Genomic DNA, 18,222 nt, shown 5'->3' on the forward strand with positions numbered 1-18,222 from the left:
CCTACATTAGAATTAAATGAGATTGTGTGTGCTCAGTGAGACCACGCAATGGTGAGAGAATTTATTTACTGATGTTATTATTGGTATAAAGCAAGGACTGTGTCCATTGGGGTGGGCTCAGTGGAAGAAACACATGGCAGAGCAGGTGTGAGCACAGGAGAGAGGGAGGCGGGGTGTGGCCAGGCCCCAGGGCCACCAGGAGGGTCCTCAATTTATCCCAAGGCCCCAGAAGAGCAGGGAACAGAGAGGCTCTCCTCTATTCTGGCCCACTGGAAGGGGTTTCTCGGGGCTTTTAAACACTGAACGTATTAATGTATGGGGTCTGACCCCTACACATCTGTGTCTGTGTCATGTGTCGTGTGTGTGTATGGGGGTGGGAATGGGGAGACTTAGTGGATTTTTGGTTTGTTTCAGAGGAGAAGTAACTTTAAAAGCACAACGATCTTGTCTGAGCTGAGACCAGGAAAGGCCCTGGGGTTTCCCCCTGCACCCTGTCCCTTTCAAGAGGGTGGGTCTCCTGGGAGGCAAATAAGCTGAGGTCTTGCCTTGGAACTTCAGGACTTAGGAGGGCAGTGGAGGTGGCCAGGAGCTCTGGGAGAGTGGGGAATGGAAGCCCACAGTGTTTCCCTGGCTGGGGATTGGGGGACTTCCGTGTTGTCAGGAACGGGGTCTTAGATCTCTGTTTTCATTCCTTTCTTTTAGCTTCTCTAGAGTGTCAGCCCCTGAGGGCAAGAATTCAGGTGCACCGCTGGACCCCTGCACCTAGAACAGTGCCTGGCAAGGAGTAGGTGCTCAGTAAATCTGTGTTGAATGAATGGATGAAGCTTAGACAGAGAAGCGGAATCGTCTTCAGGATGGGAAAGTCTGGCACTCATGAGTTAGTGAACACGGAGGTGGGACAGGCTCCACACCTGGTACCATGACCCTTACGGATGAACTTCTTAAGTCCTTACCACAGCCTCATCTCTCTTTTAAAGAAACTTGACTGTGCTTAGGGCCTGCTGGGGCTGGCATTGCTTCTTTACACCGTTCAGACAGTTTCCTGGGACCTCCAATAGTGGCGACTGGGAGTTTCTGGTTGCTTAACACCCATATTCCCAAATTCCGGTAAGGTTCTCAGTCTCCATTTCAGACCCAACCCCCCTTCACCTAGAGTGTGTGGTTTGGCCCGGGGCTGCCTCCACTCCTTGCTCTGTGCAGCATGTAGCCCAGACTTGACCAATCGGACCACAGCATCTTCCTAACAAATATAATTGGTTGAAGGGACAGCCCAAGACCTATGCTAGTCCAATCAGAGTGAGCCTGAATCAGAACTTTGCCTGCGGCAGACACTTGCTTTTTTTTTTTAAAACTGAACTTGAAGCTGGAAGGATGAAGCCTTAAGAGTCACCTGCCTAAGAATGAACCAGACAGCAGAAGGTAGAGCAAAGAGGTACAGGAAAGTGAGCCCTAATGATACCATCGAGTCCCCTTGATCAAGCTATACCTGAAGTCATGATATTTCCAAACTTGAATCAATAAATTTATTTTCTGCTTAAGCAGGTTGAACTGGGTTTCTATTTGCAATGGCAAAAGTCCTGACTGGCAGGGTCTGAAAGTCTTAAGACTCTCACAAGTAAATGCAGCTCAGGATCCTGTGAGTGGAGCAGAAAGGCTTGAGATGGCAGGAGTCAGCTGGACCCAGCCTCTTGACTGGCTGGGCAGATGCCCGCAGACATTTTAGAAAATCTGAATGTTTTATGTTGTCCCAAAAGAGGACTAAGACCAGAGAAGTAAACTGCTGAGACATTTTAGCTCAGTAGGAGAACTTTCAGACAAGAAAAACCATCGATATTGGAGTACACTGCCTCAGGAGGGAGAGACTTGTCCCTGAACATACACGAGTGGTGGCTGGCAACCATCTGGCCTGATGTTTCCAGAGGGAATTCAGGCATTGGATGGAAGGCATATACAGGTAGATGATGCTATGTGGGGGCGTCTGACCGCAGCAACGCAGGGGTGGTTTATTGGGTCCTGGGGCTCCCCTCTGGCCCCTGGGAGTGCAGGAGCATGAGAGGATGGGGATGCAGCGCCTACAAATTCACACCCTTCGGGCCCCAGAGGGCCTCCAGCACAGAGAAGACGATCAACCAAGCTCTGAAGCCATCGGCTAAGAGACGCCACAGGGAGGGGACAGCATGGCCAGCCGGGGTGCCGTCGGGCTTTTGCTGGGGGCCCTGAAGGGTCAGAAGCACCTCCCACGGCTGGGAGGGCTGGGTACGTCCTGGAAGGAAGATAGGCAGGCAGTAAGAATTTGGGGACAAGCAGAATCCACAGCCCACACCCAGCTTTTGCTCAAGGTCTGCCAAGTCCTTTCCATTCTTCTTGTCCCCCCTCCAGGAAGCCTTGTGGCTGCCTCCAACCCACACCCACCCCTCTTCTGCCCCCAGCAGCCTCATAGCTCAGGCTGCCCTGCTTCACCCCTATATATGGGTGTCAGGCCTTCCTGGCTCAGCCCAGGTCTCCTGAGGGGCAGGGGCCAAGGTATCTGCACCCTGGTCCTCCCACCCTCCTGCAGGGACGCGGAGTGGGAGCTCACTGACCCCACGCCTTGGCTCAGGTTTCCTGGCGTTTTCTGAGACCCTGGACCTTCCTTCTGGGAACTGGGCTCACAGAGCAGGACTGGATCCGAGAAATGGGGAAACTGATGCCTCTTTGATGCTCCCTCATCTCTCCTGGTCTAAATGCCATCCCAGTGAAACTTAGGGCCCCTGAGCAGGGGCCTCCCTCCCAGCCGGAGCCCGCTCTGTGTGGGAAGTGGTGTGGGGAGCGGGGGAGGGGACAGAGGGTCCTGAAGCTGAGGGGGAGGGGTTCTTACCCCTAGAGGATGCTGCAGGGCCGCTTCTGCGGCCGTGTGGGCTGGGGGCACAGGACAGCGCGGATCGCCTCGTCAAAGACGGTCTTCAGGCCTCTCTGGGTGAGGGCGGAGCACTCCAGGTACTTCACCGAGTCTGGGTCAGGGCAGAAAGAGGGTAGGGGCCTGGGTCAGGGCCGGGCAGAGCCCCCTCCCAAGCCACATCACTGTGCCAGGCTGTGGGGCCCACCTGGGCAGTGTCACTCAGGGCAGGGTATTCACCCCTCGGGCCCAGCTTCCTCATGTCTGAAATGGGGAGCTTGAATTCAGAGGGAGAAGTTAAGACCCATGAGAGCAGGTGTGTGTCTTTCTTGGGCAGGGAAGCCCTCGGTTTGCAGAAGGCAGCAGGAATTCTGATACTTTCCTGGCAAGAAAGGAGCTCAAGCTACAGTGACTAAATCTATGGGCACCTCACTTTCTTCAAGAACATCGCCACATACCTACCTCCACGCATCCCCTGGGAGGCCTGAGGACCCCACGGCTCATGCCCCAGGCCCTTCCAAATGTCACCTAATTGGTCCTTAGCATCACCTCATTTTACAGATGAGAAAACTGAGGCTCAGAAGTCGCTTGTCCAAAGTCACACGCTAGACACATCCCCTCCCCCTAGGGGTGGCTGGGGGCCCTCAGCAAGAAGAATGGGGACTAGGGAGCCCCCCTTCCCCCAGGAGGGGACAAGACTCCTCCCATGTGACCATTCAAGGCTGGAGCCTGGGGCACAGCCAGCGAGAAAGGCAAGCTGAGCCCTGACTCCCAGGGCCAGTGTTCCATGGCCTTCTGGAAGGAATCTGTGAGTTCCTGTATTCACTACAACCCAAGCAGTTTCCCTGAAGTGAGCAACAAAAAAATCCCCCTGAGAGAGGCCTGGGGGCTGATTTCAGAAATAAGAGGAAGGAGAGGGCCAGGGGAGGGGGGGAAACTGTGTCTCCTCGCTGGGGAGAAGGAAGCAGATGGACGGTGATCAGCACCTGCTCCCTGCCAGGCACTGAGCTGGGCGCCTCGGACAACCCTGTGAAGAAATACTATGATTCCCCACTTCCCAGGTGAGGAAACAGGCCCAGAGAGGGGAAGCCCTGGACCCAGAGACACACAGCTGGGAGAGGGGAGCCAGGCTCTAGGGAGGGGCAGCCTGGGGACCAGGGAAGCACACCAATCCCTGGGGCTGGGAGAAGGAAATGGTGGGGCAAGGAAGAGGACACTGAGGCTCAGAGGGGATGTCACTTGTCCAACGTCCCACACTGGATGTCCCCCTTGCCTGTGGGAACATTCTCCCACCGGGGAGCACGGGCAGTGGTCTCAGGGCTCATTCGGCAGGAACGGAGCATCCCCAGCTGGGTCCAGGAGTCTCGTCACCATTACCCTCTGTGCCCAGAAGGGTGTCACTGGGCATTTGGCCACTGTCTCCCTGCAAGGGACCCTAGCCAGTGACCACTTGTTCCTTCCACACCCACCAACTGCGTACTCCTTGGCACCTGCCACCCTCTTGCTTCTTGACTCAGTGGTGTCCAGAGAAAGGGTCCTGACTGGGGGCCTGGCCACTCCAGGACTTTGGCCAGTCCCCTTCTCTGGGCCTCAGTCTCTCATCTGTGGGAGCAACAGATGATTTCAGTCATGACTGAGGGAGCCAGGCAGCCCGAGTTTGAGTCTAGACTCCGCCACATCCTGGCTGGAAGGCCTTGAGCCAGTAACTTCTCCTCCCTAAGCCTCAGTTTCCTCCCCTGTAAAGTGAGGTGATGAGAGCCCCTCCTTCATAGTTGCTATGACAGTGAAGTGGGCGAACACACAGGCCCAGCACCCAGGAAGCGCTCAATCCATGCCGCCCGTGATTAGCAGCTGGGATCAGAGCTGCCCCACAACTTATCATCGTCCTGGGCTGGTGGGCAGAGGAAGCAGCTGTCCTGCTCATCAGCCCGCAGGTCCCCCAGGCTCCCCCTTGGCCTGGGCTGGTCTGAGGCAAGTTCAAGGTCACTTCCCCTGCCCCATCCCCACCTGGGATCAGCTGCAGGAAGGATTGGCTGGAGGCCAAGGCAGGACCCCCCCAGTCATCTCACGGAGGAGAAGGGACCTTTGGGGAGTGTGTAGGCTGGCTTGTGTCAATGGGGAAACTGAAGTCCAGAGAGGGAGAGCCACTGGCTCGAAGTCACACAGACAGACAGTGCCAGAGCTGGGAGCAGAATCCAGGCTTCCAGGGCCTGTCTTATACCAAATCCTGCGCTTTAAAAAGGAAGGGTCAGATGCAGCTGGAGAGTCACTGTCTTGGGTGGAAGGAGTCCAGAGAGGACAGGCTGGCAGAAAGAAGAGCAGGCAGGCATGCAGTCCCCAGCATTAGTGAGGAAAGACCAGCGGGGCTGCGAGCCAGAGCCCCTAAAATGGGGCCTAGGGCCAGGGTTTAAGCAGCAGTGGGAGCTCCTGGGACAGATGGCCATGTCCCTGGGCTAGTCATGTGAAGGGGGAGGTGACGGCTGCGGTTTCTCTTCCTGTGAAGAGATGTGAGTCCCCAGGGCCCTCCCAGTTCCGGCGGAAGGAAGAAGGGTAGGGCTGGGGCAGGGATGGGTTGGGGAAGGCCCAACTAGTTCGGGGGCCAAACCCTGGGCCTGCGGGACCCTGTGGTGAGACAGAGAGAGCATCCTGAGCAGGCAGGTCGCTGCTCAGAGTGGCCAAATCCAGCTGGTGGTCCCAGGCTCTTGGACAAGTGTCCCATCCCTGGGCTGCAGGCAGGTTAGGGCCTGACCAAGGACAGCAGGCCTGTACGCCATGGAAGAAGCCAGACCTATCGGTCATCACCTCCACGGTGCAGGCAGCCCTGAGCCACCATGAGGAGGCCCCCAAGCCAGTAGTTTGTTGTCCTGTGTTCAGATCCTGGTTCTGCCACCTACCAGCTGCGTGACCCTGAGAAGCCACTACACGTCTGTGGCCCAGTGATCAAGAAGCAAAGAGGAGTTGGGTTGAGAAGCCGGGGCGGGGGCTGGGGGATGGTGGGAGTCGGGAAAGGAAAATGAGAAGGAGGCAGAAGAGAAGGCATTACCCTTCAAACCCAAGCAGAAGCACCTCCTCCAGGAAGCCTCCCCGGTTGACCCAAGCTCAGCTTGGCTGCTGGTGCTCTGTGCAACCACAGCACACCCCTGCTTCTGTCTGTCAAAAGGCACTCATCTCAACACCTGCTTATGGATTATACTGCTAATAATAATTAACTCAGAGTGCTTCCCATGGGTGGTGCTGCTCTAGGAACTTCCTGGGTACGAATTCATTTAATGTTCCCAACCACCCAGAACTGACACTGTTGAGGAAATACAGGCACAGAGAGGCTAAGTGACCCGCCCAGGTCCCACAGCTACTCCACAGCAGGGCCAGGGTGGGAAGCGCACAGCCTGGCCCTGAAGCCTGTATTTGCCATCACCACCAGGCAGAGTCGGGGCTCCCCCTGCACCCAGCTCCCCTCTTTGAGCCCGAGCCCCGTACCAATCTCCTTGGCCAGTGCCAGGCCCTGCGGGTAGGTAATAGGCGCCAGCTTCTTCTCCTTCAGCTTCTCAATGGTGTCCTTGTCGTCCCGCAGGTCCAGCTTTGTGCCCACCAGGATGATGGGTGTGCTCGGGCAGTGGTGCCGCACCTCGGGGAACCACTGGGCCAGGGAGTGGGGTGCGGGGTTCACGCAGGGAGCAGGGGAGCGGGAGAGTGGGGGAGAAGAGGGGCACCAAGTTGGGAAAAGATGGGGGGTGTGTGAGGGTGTGAGAAGAGACGTGTGCAGGGCCCAGGACATGTGGTTGTGGGAAAAGAGGAGGCCAGATTTTGTGCAGAGAAAAGAGGCAGGCATGAGGGTGTGGGAGGAGGGGAGGAGACACAGTTAGAAAGTAAAGTGTAATATACCAGCCTCCGCTGAGACTCTGAGTCTCATCCCCTGAGTCCCCCTGCCCCACACCTGCCCTGGTTGGCACGGAGGACTCTCTCTGCCCATACCATCACTGCTCCAGGGACAGGCCAAAGTCACCGGTCCCTCCCTCCCATGCTCCTTCCCTCAGGGTCACCTGCTCCATCACCCTAAGCCCCTGCTCCGTCCCACTCACCTTGGCACGGACATTCTCGTAGGAGGCTGGGCTGACGAGGGAGAAGCAGATGAGGAAGACATCCTGGGGGATCAGGCAAGGGTCATTCCTAAAGGGAGGTCTGGAGGCATCCCCCTTGGGCCCTCCCACCCCTGGGCAGCCACTGAGGGCTGGAATAGCCCCGGGGATGCTGTGTACTGAGGATCCACTGGAGCAGGGACTCCCTTCCTGCCTCTGCTACCAGGCTGCTGCTTGTTAGGAAGGAACAATCCTTCCTAAAAGCCAGGGCTTGTTCTAAGCAGTTTACCCTCACACACCACTATAGCAGCACTGCTAAAGCCCCATTCTACAGATGGGAAGAGTGAGGCTTATAAGGATTAAAGGGTCTGCTATCTGGAACTCCGGAATCCACACTCCTCACCAGGCATTCACTACCCCGTCGTCTGATCACCAGCCCCAGCCCTTTCCCTATCCCAAAGGGAGAAACTAGCAGCCACAGAGCCAACTGTAGGTGTACCCACCTCTCTCCTCCCCACCCCAGCACCCCCAGGGCTCACCATCCTGAGTTCCCTAGTGGGTCCCTGTCCAGGATCTGCCTACCCTACTCACTGAGAACCAGGTGGTGCCAGAGCCCCTGAAGCAGAGGGGCTGGGAGGACAGATGGGCAGAATGATGGCAGGGGCCGATGGAGGGCTGGGAGGGAGTGCGGGGATTCCGCCAGCTCATCCTTAAGGAGAGGGTCAGGGTTCACCAGGCCGAGCTGGGAGCTGGCCAAAGGGCATCCCAGGCAGAGGCAACAGGAATGCAAACGCCAAGACCACAAAGATGGGGTGGGGCAGCGTACCGTCTGCGGGTAGGAGAGCGGCCGGAGGCGGTCGTAGTCCTCCTGTCCAGCCGTGTCCCAGAGCCCCAGGTTCACAGGCTTGCTGTCCACCATCACATTGGCTGAATAGTTGTCAAACCTGTGGGAGCAGGCAAGACAGAAGGGTCAGTCTCCAGTCCCAGAGTCTGAGGACTTGCAGTCCATGGTCCCACGGCAGAGGCCAAGACCCAGAGAAGGGCTACAACAGGACCAAAGTCACACAGCATTATGCAGTTGGGTTTTCTTTTTTCTTTTTTTGAAATACTGATTCATTGCATTAAATAATTTTACACACAGCTAAGCAAGCATCAGCTATTGTTCTGCCCTTACCCATCCTTGCGAGAGATGATTTTTCAAGGTTGCACAACTTTCCTACCAAGGCATGATGAGAATAAATTTTCCTGCCTCCTAGGCTGGACACTGTGGCTGGTCACCCAGTATTTGTTGAATGAGTGTTCATCCCCATCTTAGGTTGGGCTCACCCAGAAGCAAACCCAGCGATGAGGAAGTAGTACAAGTGGTTTATTTGGAAGTGACCCCGGGCAGTCGAGGAAAGGGAGTGGGGGAGAGGAAGGGACAGCAGCCGATATAGGACATGCTATTGAGCTGTTACTGGCGGGGGTGGGGGAGAGCATGGAGGGACTCGAACTAGGCTTTGCTGGTGCCACTGTGCTCAGGGCGTCCCCCAGAGGATGCAGGAGGGAGCCGGGGTATTCACCCACCATCTCCACCACGCACTGACAGAGGGATGTCCTGGGGTGTTAATTCCCTGGCCTTCCAGCCCACCCCAAGCGCATGCCAAAAGCTGTCAGTCATGGAAGATTTCTGGAAATAGCACTGGCACATACTGGAAAGACTCTTGCTAAGGGATAGGGTGGGGCAGATGCTAAAATCTCCCTTCTGGTACCAGAGAGGCCTCCGCGGCAATCAAACGAGCTTTCAGATTTTTTAAATTCAGTCCAGTAGTTTTCTCACATCCCTAAGAGGGAGAAGCTGGTTCATACTCTGGAAGAGCAAACTGGGATCAGAGAGGTAGAGTGACTGGCCCAAGGCCATACAGCCAGTGAGCAACCAAACTAAGTGAGAAGCCAGTTTCATCTGATTCCACATCCAGTGCTCCCTGCCCCTTGCCACAGCTGCACTGCCACAGATGGGCTGGGGACCACCACTTTCTCTCTCCTCACTGAGGTCACCCACGGAGGCGCTGCTCCTTGTCCTCTAAGCTGGGCCACTAAGACCTCAGCCTCCTCCAGCTTCTCCTCCTAGTCCTCCCATCACACACCAGCCAAGCCATTCCATTTCCAGGTAAGGCTCACCCCTCCTGCCTCCCTGAGCTTGTTCACCATGTGCCCCTGCCTGTACCCAGACCACGTGGTCCTCCACACTCTCCAGCTTTTGCTATTGTCTGTGCCCCTCTCAGGAACACCCTTTCACCCCCTTGTCACCTTTGTCTCCTATTCATGCTTCAAAACCCTGCCCAAGCAGTCCCTCCTTTGTGGGGAAAACTCCCGGCCACCTCCTTCCCTGCCCTCCACCTGGAAAGAGCTTGTCGTCCCCACCCTCAGGCAACTGCTTTGCCTCAACTATGAGCCAACATTTAGTGTGTCTCCTTCCTGCCACAGGCTGTGGGCTCTGTGGGGGCGGAGCCCCTGTCTGCTTCACCTTTGAAGTCTCAGGACTGGCACCTAGTGAGGGTAGGTGGATCGGAGTCAAACCAAATTGAACTGAAGCCCTAGGGGTGCCACCTCCTCCACGAAGCCCTCACAGAATGCTGCTCAGTGACAGGCTGCAGAAGCCCTAATATTTCAGAGCAACTCCAAAGACATCTGTCCTGAGACAGGCACCCACCCCTAAAAAGAGTGAGCAGTCTGACGTGTTTAACACGCTGTGCCTGTTCAGCCCTGGTTCCGCAGACGGCCCTGCTCCCTCCTGCCTGGAAAGCTCCTGCAAACGCCTGACTTCCCACTCTTCTTCTCTCGCCGTGCCAGGCTGACTCTTACTCATCCCCGGTCTAGCCCATTTCAAGGTCACCTCTTCCAGGAAGACTGATCTGAGCCCCAGCCTGTTCGGGGCCCCCACCCCATCCCAGCTCAGAAATCTTTGGTAAATTCAGCACCCAAACGGCAGACATCAAGCCTGGCTTGTTCCTCACTGCCCCTGGAGGCCAGCATGGAACTGGGCACATAGTCGGTGCTCTGTGTACCTACTCTGGGTACCACCCACACCACCGTGGGATTTCAGATAGAAGGAGCTGTCCAGAGAGACACCGCTGGGCATGATGGGGAAAGAAGTGCCTGTGGTTTTTTTTGGCTTTGGCCAGAAACACTCCTCTGGGATGAGCTCAGGATGTAGGAACATTTTCCTCTAATGTCCAGTTTGAAATTCTAGCGCCAAAAAACCCCCCAAGATTCCTTGAGCCAAAAGCATCTGTCTTCTCCAAGCTACCTCCAGTAGCAATGGGGAAAGAGCTGGTTTCTGGGACATATAGCAACACTGAGCACCTACTCTGAGGCTGGGCAGAGGTCCAGGGACCTTCATACATACATTAGGGACCATGTGACCCAAGACAAAAGAACTTGAAGTTATTCCCATTAGACAGTTGAGAAAACCTGGGCCCCTAGAGGTCAAATAACTTGTCCAAAGCCAGCCAGCTCATAAGCAGAGGAGCTAGGATTGAGACTGGCTCCTTCTGCACGCTCATTTGTGAGCGAGCAAGTAGACAAATGCACTGCAGGAGGGTTGATAGCCTCCCAGAGCTGGGAGAGAGCAGAGAATTCCTTGTGAAGCCTCATCTTGGCTGTGTGACTCTGGGTGAGCAACCCAGGTTCTCTGAGCCTCGCTTTCTTCACTGTGAAAAAACCCTATCTTTTGGGGCCATTAGGAGGATCCAGGGACAGAGGATATTCAAGCCACCCCATGGGGAGATGCTGATAAGCTGAGCATTCTCATCCCTAAACATCCCATCCCCGGCCCCTCCCCAGGGGACCAGCTGCCAGAGCCTGAGTGGTCATTGCAGGGACAATGATCCAAAACTCCTGGTGTCCCCCTTACTTCGGAGACCCACTGGCAGCCAAGACCAGAGGAACCTGACACCACCACCATGGCTAACCCTTACTTCCATTTTCCAGATGAGAAACTGAGGCTCGTGGACAGGAAGGGACTTGCCCAAGATCTCACAATCAGTTGGTGGCAGAGCCAGGACTCGATCTTGTTACCCAGTTCAGAAAAGCCCACGGTGGAAGCATCACTCCCAGTTCCCGGCTGGAGACTGAGTGGCGTTTGAGCCAGGGTGTGGGGGCTGACCCTGAGCCGTGGAGAGGGCAGGGAGCTCAATGATCTTCTTAAACTGAGATGGTTTCAGTGGGCCCAGAAAGAGGATGCTATCATTGTGCCCGTTTTACATATGAGGAAAAAAACTAAGATTCAGTGCCTGAGAGAGACGCCTGGCATGAGAGTGCTCACGGCCACACGGCTGGAGTGCTCTCACCCAGAGTCCGTGTGGCCTCTTTCTGCACCCCCTCCCCGCACCAGGGCTGCAGGCCTGGCGTGGAGTGGAGGAGGGGGATGGGGGACATGAAAGGGGGCTCAGCACCAGGCATCACCTGACCCCCGCCAAGGCACTCACAGACCACAGAGACCAGGGGGTGTGCCTGTCTGGTGACTTGGGGGCCAGGGAGGATTGACAGGTCAGGTGGAGCGTGGACCACTGTTGTCTGAAGGCCATGGTTCTCCAGACAGTGGGGATCCACCCAGGCAGGGAGGTGACGTGATTAGCTCTGCATTTAGGAAAAGGCCCTCTTGGCCGGTGGGAGGAGAAGTCTTGGAGAAGGGTGAGAGGGGAAGCCGGGAGAGCCGTGGGAGGAGGCTCCTACAGAGAGGAGATGGGGGAAGCAAAGAGGGGCCCCAGATAGGGCTCGAGGGGACAGAGAGGGTGTATGAGCAGCGGGGAGTCTTGAGCCAGCTGGACACAGTGCGGGGCCGGCATGCCTGGTGGCAGGAGTACGGGGTCAGGGGAGTTGGGAGGCCAGGCAGGGCAGCTCGGCAGGACCCCTGGTGCGTCCCCCTCGGGAGGCTGGAGGGCACCCTGTCTATGGGAATTGCTTGCTTTGCCAGTTTACAAAGGAAGGTGAAAACTAAGTACCAGCTGATCTGACCTAAATTAACCACATGCGTCCTTCCTTCCCAGAGAGAAGCCCCACAGAGCTGAGCCCCTGCTGGTGGCTGGGTTCCAGCACCTTCTCAGGGCAGGCTGGAGCATGCTCAGGTGGTCGGGTCACTATGGAGCGCCCGCAGTGTGCTCGGCACTGATCTAGTGAACTAGACAGACCAGTGCTCTGTCCTCATGGAGTTCCCATCCCAGCAGGGGAAGTCAGATCAGGACGGGCTATGAAGACCCTCAGGAGAGGGGTGGGATGGACAGGGCCCGGGGAGAGGGTGGAGCGGCTTCAGAGGTAGGGGTCAGGGAGGGGATACCTGAGTAGGGCACTGAGTGCAGAAGTGGGGAGCGCAGCGGCCTGGGGGAGGCTGTCAGGTCTGGTCCCTGAGGAAGCCGGGAGTCCAGAGTGGAATGGCTAAGAGATGGCTTTTAAGGGAGGAATTTGGGTCAACATGTGGCTCCATCTAATTTTTGATTTGAAAGCTGGGCTTCCGTTTGAGAATGATGGTAAGAAAGGAGGGCAGGTCAGGGAGGACCTCCCCTCCAATGTCACAGGCACCGGAGAGCAGGGTCTCCTGCCAGGTCTTTGTATCCCCAACACCCAGCACAGGACCATCCAGAGAGCAGGCTTCGGTCTCCTCGCCTGTGAGACGGGGGTGTGACCCTGAGCTGTTACCCCCAACCCCCGCAGCAAGCTGAGTCCAGCTCTCCCTCTTATCTGATCCAACTCGCTTCTCCTGGCCCCACCAAACCGTCCCATCCCCGGCTCCAGCGCTCTCTGGACCTTTATCTCTGTGCCAGAGATCACGAGCTGCCTGCTTTCCCCAACTCTACTCTGCCCGGCTGCCCCCACCCTCCAGTGCAGAGGGCTCAGTGTGACTTATTTCCCCTCCCTGTCACAGGGGTGCAGGCTCTGCAGCAGCTGGTACAGAACTGAGCAACTCTGTAGGGAAGGCAAAGAGGGTGGGGTGCAGGACTGGCCGCATACAGGGCAGGGCCCGATGCAAAACAAAAATGCAGGGCCCCGTGTTCAAACGTTAAGAATTTCGGTATATGGTAAACTGACTATACCTTAATTAAAAAAAACTTACTAAAAAAAGAATTTCAGTATGTACAAAGTAGATAAACAATGAGGTCCTACTGGATAGCACAGAGAACTATATTCAATATCTTGTAATAATTAATAATGAGAAAGAATATATATATATGTATAGCTGAATCACTATGCTGTACACCAGAAACACAACATTGTACATCAACTATACTTCAGTAAAAAAAAAGCAAACAAATAAAAAACAACACCAACAAGAGAGAATTTCAGGATGGGGACATTAGAGCATTAAACCAAGTGCAGGACCCTTCAGACTGCGGGGTGCTCTGCCCACCCAGAAGCTGGCCCTCTCCCCGGCTCAACTCCTTAGAGTCCTGTCTGTCCGTCTGCAGTGTTGCCCAGGACAACCAAATCCACTTGGGGCCACCAGGGGCCAGCCTTTCCAGGTTGCTGAGAGCGACTGGCCCTACCCCGGCCCCTCTAGTCCTGCCATCTTGCACCCAGAGAACTCGCCTCCCCTCTCCCTGCACAGAGTAGGCGCCCAGGCAATGAGCGCAGCGTCTCTCAGCCCAACACCGCCTCTTAAAGAAAGGGAAACTGAGGCTCAGAGAAGGGAAGCCATTGGTCTAAGGTTTTTGAGTCAGGGGGGTCTCCAGCCCTGCTGTGACAGGCAGAGACAGGAGCACGGGCAGTGCCAGCACAGGCCTGGTGACGATGACCTTCTGCAGGACCGGCCTCCCTTCCCTCGGCACTGGAAGGTGCTGAGAAATGTTTGATGGCTGACGGTGAGTGTGCAGATAAGGGCAGGCGTGGGGAGGGGCCCTGGTGCCAGGCCACTTGGGAAGCTGGGAACTGAACTGGGGCAGGAATCAGTTTTCCCAGGCTTCCTACTCAGGTTTCTCTGCCCCCTTCCTGGCTGTCTGCCGTTCTCCTTCCTCGGGCTGGGGTCCCTGAGGCAACCGAAGCCTGGATCAGTGTCCCGGGGAGATTTGTAAGTAGAGGGAGCCCAGCCCACCTAGGGGACAGGCCCCCGAGCTGCTGTGAACCTCAGCTTACCCCACGGGCACCCTGGGTATAAAAACACCCATCTCCCGTGAGGTCAAACGAGGTGACCTGTGTGTGACATTTCATCCAGGTCCCAGCACACAGTAGGTACTCAATGATGGTAGCTGTGATACATCCTTCTAGGGCCTCTCCATGAAGTTCAATTCAGGTTAACTCAAAACACGTGTATCGTGTATAAGACAAAGTGTAGATTACACTGTGCATAAGACACTCTCCTAAGACAGTGGGAAGACCTGAAAAGAACCAAGCACGGCCCCTGCCTTCCAGCAGCTCATGGTCTTGGGAAAGATCAGACAAAGTCACTCTGGGGAATAAGAGACTCCCTCCAGCTGGATCAGAAAGGCTTCCTGGAGGAGGGGGCATGTGAGCTCTTAGACATGTGGACGTGGGAAGGAAAGGCCCTCCAGGCAGAGGGAACAGCTGGAGCAAAGGCCCTGAGGTAGAAATGCCCAGGGAGTGTTTGGTGACCAGGAGGCGGGAAGCAGACAGAACAGGAAGTGAAGTGCTGAGCCCTGAAGCCAGAGAAGGTCCCATAGAGCCTTGAACGCCGAGCTACGGAGCTGGGGGGCTGTCCTGAGAGGGATGGGGGCCCGCTGAGCATTGGTGAGGGAGGGACTGGTGCTTGCGGTTTACCCTTCCCTGAGTCTGACACCCACGTCCTCCTACGAACAGACCCGTCAGGTGACAGCCCTGCCTCCACACCCAACACGAGGGCAGGCCTCCGATTGGCCTCCAGGAGGCACTGCCCTTTCCCCCGGGACACGCGTGTGCCCCACTTCGGCTCTCTGTGTCAAGGCCCTCAATTACCTCCTCCTCCACCCACCCCACCCCTATCCTGCCACTCCTCCGACCCAGCCCCTCTTCCACCCTGCGCTGCCTCAGGCCAGCGCTCCGCTCCCCTGGGAGCCCTCGGCGATCATCTGGCTTTGGTTACTGGATCAGCAGGCAGCTGTGCCGGGCACAGACTGGTTGTGGCACGACCCCAAGTGCCCACGCACGCACGCCTGGCACACAGGAAGTGCCTGAAAAGGGTGGGCTTGGTGATGCATGTCCCCCCCACCCCCCGTCCTCTGAGCAGCCAGCCCGCCCTCAGAACTCACACAGTGGGGATGTACTCTCCCGGGAAGGCGTTGGTGGTGTAGCTGATGAGCAGGCACGTCTTGCCCACGGCTCTGAAAGACAGGAAATTCGAGAGGCCAGTCGTCACGGGCCCTGCCTGAGACACCACGACATTTCTGGGCACCTGCCGGGTTCCCTAGCCTGGTCCTCAGGGAAGACCCAAGCCCTCCCCTCTGGGCCTCAGTGTCCCCATCTGAGACTCCCTGTATCCTTCTTCTCACACCTGGGAGTCAGAAGACTTCTCTGGGGTGTTCACTAAAGGGCAGACTTCGGGGTCCTACCCCTGAGACTCTGGATCATGGGTGTGGGGTGGAGCTGGGAATCTGTATTTTTAATAGGCTGTCCCCAGGTGACATGGATGTGGGCCAAAGGGTTAAGAGCATGGGGTGCCAGGAGGCCAGCTGCAATGGACAAGGCCGCAGGCCCCTGGTGCCTGACCAGGGTGCTGCCATCACTCCCCTGGGATTCAGATCCCTGTTTCACCACCTACCCAGTAGTGGTACAACCTTAGGCAAGTCACTTAACCTCCCTATGCCTCAGGAATCAGAGAGACCAGGGTTCAAATCCCGTGAAGTCTTGGCAAATGACTTAACTTCTTTGAGCCTCAGTTTTCCCACCTGTAAAATGGGCCTAATATTAGGTTTGGTGGGAAGAGAAAATGTGACTCAGCCCAGGGTCTGACACATAGTACTAAATTAGGGATGGCCGCCATTATCTGCGCTGTCTTCACCCTCAGCCTGCTGGGCTGGGAGGGGGTGCAGGTAGCTCTGGGCCTTCCCCTGCTCCACCAGGTTTCGTCACTTCCTGCTCAGAGGGGGCTGGCCCCCTCTCCTCCTCACCCCTCCCCAGGGCCTGCCACCAAGGTAACTTTGAACAACTGGAACGTTGCCCTTGGCTTCCGCCCTCCCCTCTTCAGATCAGATACAAAGCAGAAGTGAGCGGGGCTGGGCAGGCGGGCAGATAACGGGCAGCCATGCATCAGAATCAGCTGAGGCCTGCCTGATAAACCAGCCCGCCCCAGGACAGGAAAATCGAGTCTCAAGGCCTCAGGCTGCCCCTCTGTAGGATGATAGGGCTGGATAAGAGGCCTGTCCAGCTGGAACACGCTGGGGTGCCAGGGCTGCACCTACAGGAAACCCCAGGAGGTACCTGGGGGCTGGACCCTAAGACAGCGTTGCTGGCCAGGCTGGAGAGGCTGGAGAGATTAGCATATTGAACCTGTCATTTTACAGATGAGGAAACTGAGGTCTGTAGCGGGACACGACAACCTGAGGTTGTCCCTGAGATCTGACAGCTGAGTAGGCCCCTCAGCCCAGCCTGGCCCGCACTGACCCCCACAGTCACCCTCCCGCCCCCTCCCCCCTTCTTAGCTCTGTGTCCCGTGCCCCTCCCCCTTCTGCTCCTCATCCCCCACACATCCTCCCCAGCCAGGCAGGCTGACGTTAGGAGGCCACCTTTATTGAGTATGTGTGTGCATGCAGGACAACCGCTCCGAGCATCTCAAGTGACACCACATCAACCCTGAGAGCATGGACCTCTTCCCAGACTGCCAAGCTGAGGTTCAGAGAGGCAGTGTGACTTGCCTAAGGCCACACAGCAGTGCAAGTCAGTAACTAAAGCCAATAACTAAAGCCCAGGTCAGCCTGGGGACCCACCCTCACTAGCATCCACAGAGTAGAAGACTTGAGGATCCAGGAGAGAGGGGCCCCAGGCACCCCCAACCACAGTCCTTGTACCCTCCACCTAGGCAGGTTCTGGGGTGAGATAGGCAGCAACAGTGGAGCTGTTCTCAGCTCACCCCCCGGGGTTCTCTCTGGGCCCTGAGAGAAAAAGGGAGCCCTTCCTCCAGCTGCCTCCCAGGGACTCCTATATCTGCAGGGCAGGGGGCTTCCCCAGAGTTGCCCGGGGCGGGGGTCTCAGGGTTACCCCAGGAGGGAGCTGTGTGCAAGTCCAGCCAGGTACCTACCCATCTCCCACCACCACACACTTGATGGCCTGCATCGTGTCCGAGGCCTGGGGGGCGGTGGTGGTGACAGTTCGGGGCACGGAGCGTTTCTGCAGGCACCGGGGGTGATGAGAGCCTGGACAGGCGCCCTGACCGAGGAGCAGCAGCAGCGAGACAGAAGGCAGGAGGAAGCGGAAGGGGAACTTACCCAAGCTGCTGCCCCCACGGCCGTTTGCAGAAGGCGGAGCATGTGGTCTGGCAGAACAGCTCAAGGGTGGGGTGGCCCTCAGGTGCTGGGCTGGGCTGGGCCACCCCCACAGGCATCCTGGCTCTGGAGCACCAGCGGGAGACTCACTTCCATGGATGAGGCCAGAGTTGTTCTCCAAGAACTTGAGGCTTCCAAGAATTTAGTTCTAAGCAATAAGCATTTAATGAGCACCTACTGTGTGCCAGGTACGGTATCAGGTGCCGATGAGTCCAGGATGCAGGAATTATAGCCGGTCCCTTGGGAGGATACAAGCTCATCACAGGTGTCCACAAAACAAGGCAGGAAGTGATGGGGGACCACGGAGGACTGACAGGGAGGGGACCTCAGAGTTACACAGAGGGTGAGCTGGGGCCTGCGAGGTGGCATTTAAGCCAGCACTTGAAAGCTGGGGTCAGAGAGAGGGCACTCCAGAAGGGATTCTGAGCAAGTCAGAGGGGTCAGTGGGGGTCCCCTGAGTGTGGAAGGATGGGAGAGACACAGGGGGAGGGTGATGAGGCAGGAAGGGACTGAGTGGGGGGTTGTGTGCACTGATGGAGAAGGGAAAATAGAAGGGAAGTGGTAGGCAGTGCCCCATGCCAGCCCGGCCCTCCACTGGAGGCAGCCCTGGGGACCAGGCACACTTGCTCAGGAACCATGTCCATTTTAACGATGCTAAAACGGGATCTGAGAAGTCAGTTGATTCACTAGACTTGCCCAGGCTGAAATCAACTCCGGGGCCAAGTGACTCCCAACTCTTCTGTCACCCCAGCTGCCATCTGGGGGACAAAGCCTGAGTTCTGCAGTCAGGTGGGGAGGGCGAGTGCCCCTCCTCAGCCACAGGGAG

At 56.8% G+C, this 18,222-nt stretch overlaps 1 protein-coding gene across 2 annotated transcripts; it reads right to left on the reverse strand.

Moving 5' to 3' along the window:
- Window positions 1-1,500: 1,500 nt before the first annotated feature.
- RAC2 (Rac family small GTPase 2) lies at window positions 1,501-17,331 on the reverse strand. 2 transcript variants are annotated; one of them, XM_006207051.4, is made up of 7 exons: window positions 17,153-17,330; window positions 15,168-15,239; window positions 7,778-7,895; window positions 6,955-7,017; window positions 6,353-6,512; window positions 2,858-2,990; window positions 1,501-2,263 (listed from the first exon to the last, which is right to left on the reverse strand). In XM_006207051.4, exons 1-6 carry the CDS (start codon window positions 17,185-17,187, stop codon window positions 2,860-2,862), a joined length of 579 nt encoding a protein of 192 aa, XP_006207113.1. In that variant the 5' UTR covers window positions 17,188-17,330; the 3' UTR covers window positions 1,501-2,263; window positions 2,858-2,859. The 2 variants fall into 2 exon arrangements, with proteins under 2 accessions (XP_006207113.1, XP_031527558.1); XM_031671698.2 differs by lacking the exon at window positions 1,501-2,263 and having other exon boundaries at window positions 2,915-2,990; window positions 6,346-6,512; window positions 17,153-17,331.
- Window positions 17,332-18,222: the final 891 nt, after the last annotated feature.

This window comes from Vicugna pacos, chromosome 12 (assembly GCF_048564905.1).
Source record: "Vicugna pacos chromosome 12, VicPac4, whole genome shotgun sequence".
Classification (NCBI taxonomy): domain Eukaryota; kingdom Metazoa; phylum Chordata; class Mammalia; order Artiodactyla; family Camelidae; genus Vicugna; species Vicugna pacos.

Excerpts from the sequence above, each read along its gene's own strand:
- RAC2 (XM_006207051.4), bottom strand. The coding sequence starts at position 17,187 with ATGCAGGCCATCAAGTGTGTGGTGGTGGGAGATGG. Across the intron at positions 7,896-15,167 it reads GGAGAGTACATCCCCACTGT|GTTTGACAACTATTCAGCCA; the intron begins GTGAGTTCTGAG and ends CTGCTCCCACAG. Across the intron at positions 2,991-6,352 it reads GGCACTGGCCAAGGAGATTG|ACTCGGTGAAGTACCTGGAG; the intron begins GTACGGGGCTCG and ends GCCCTGACCCAG.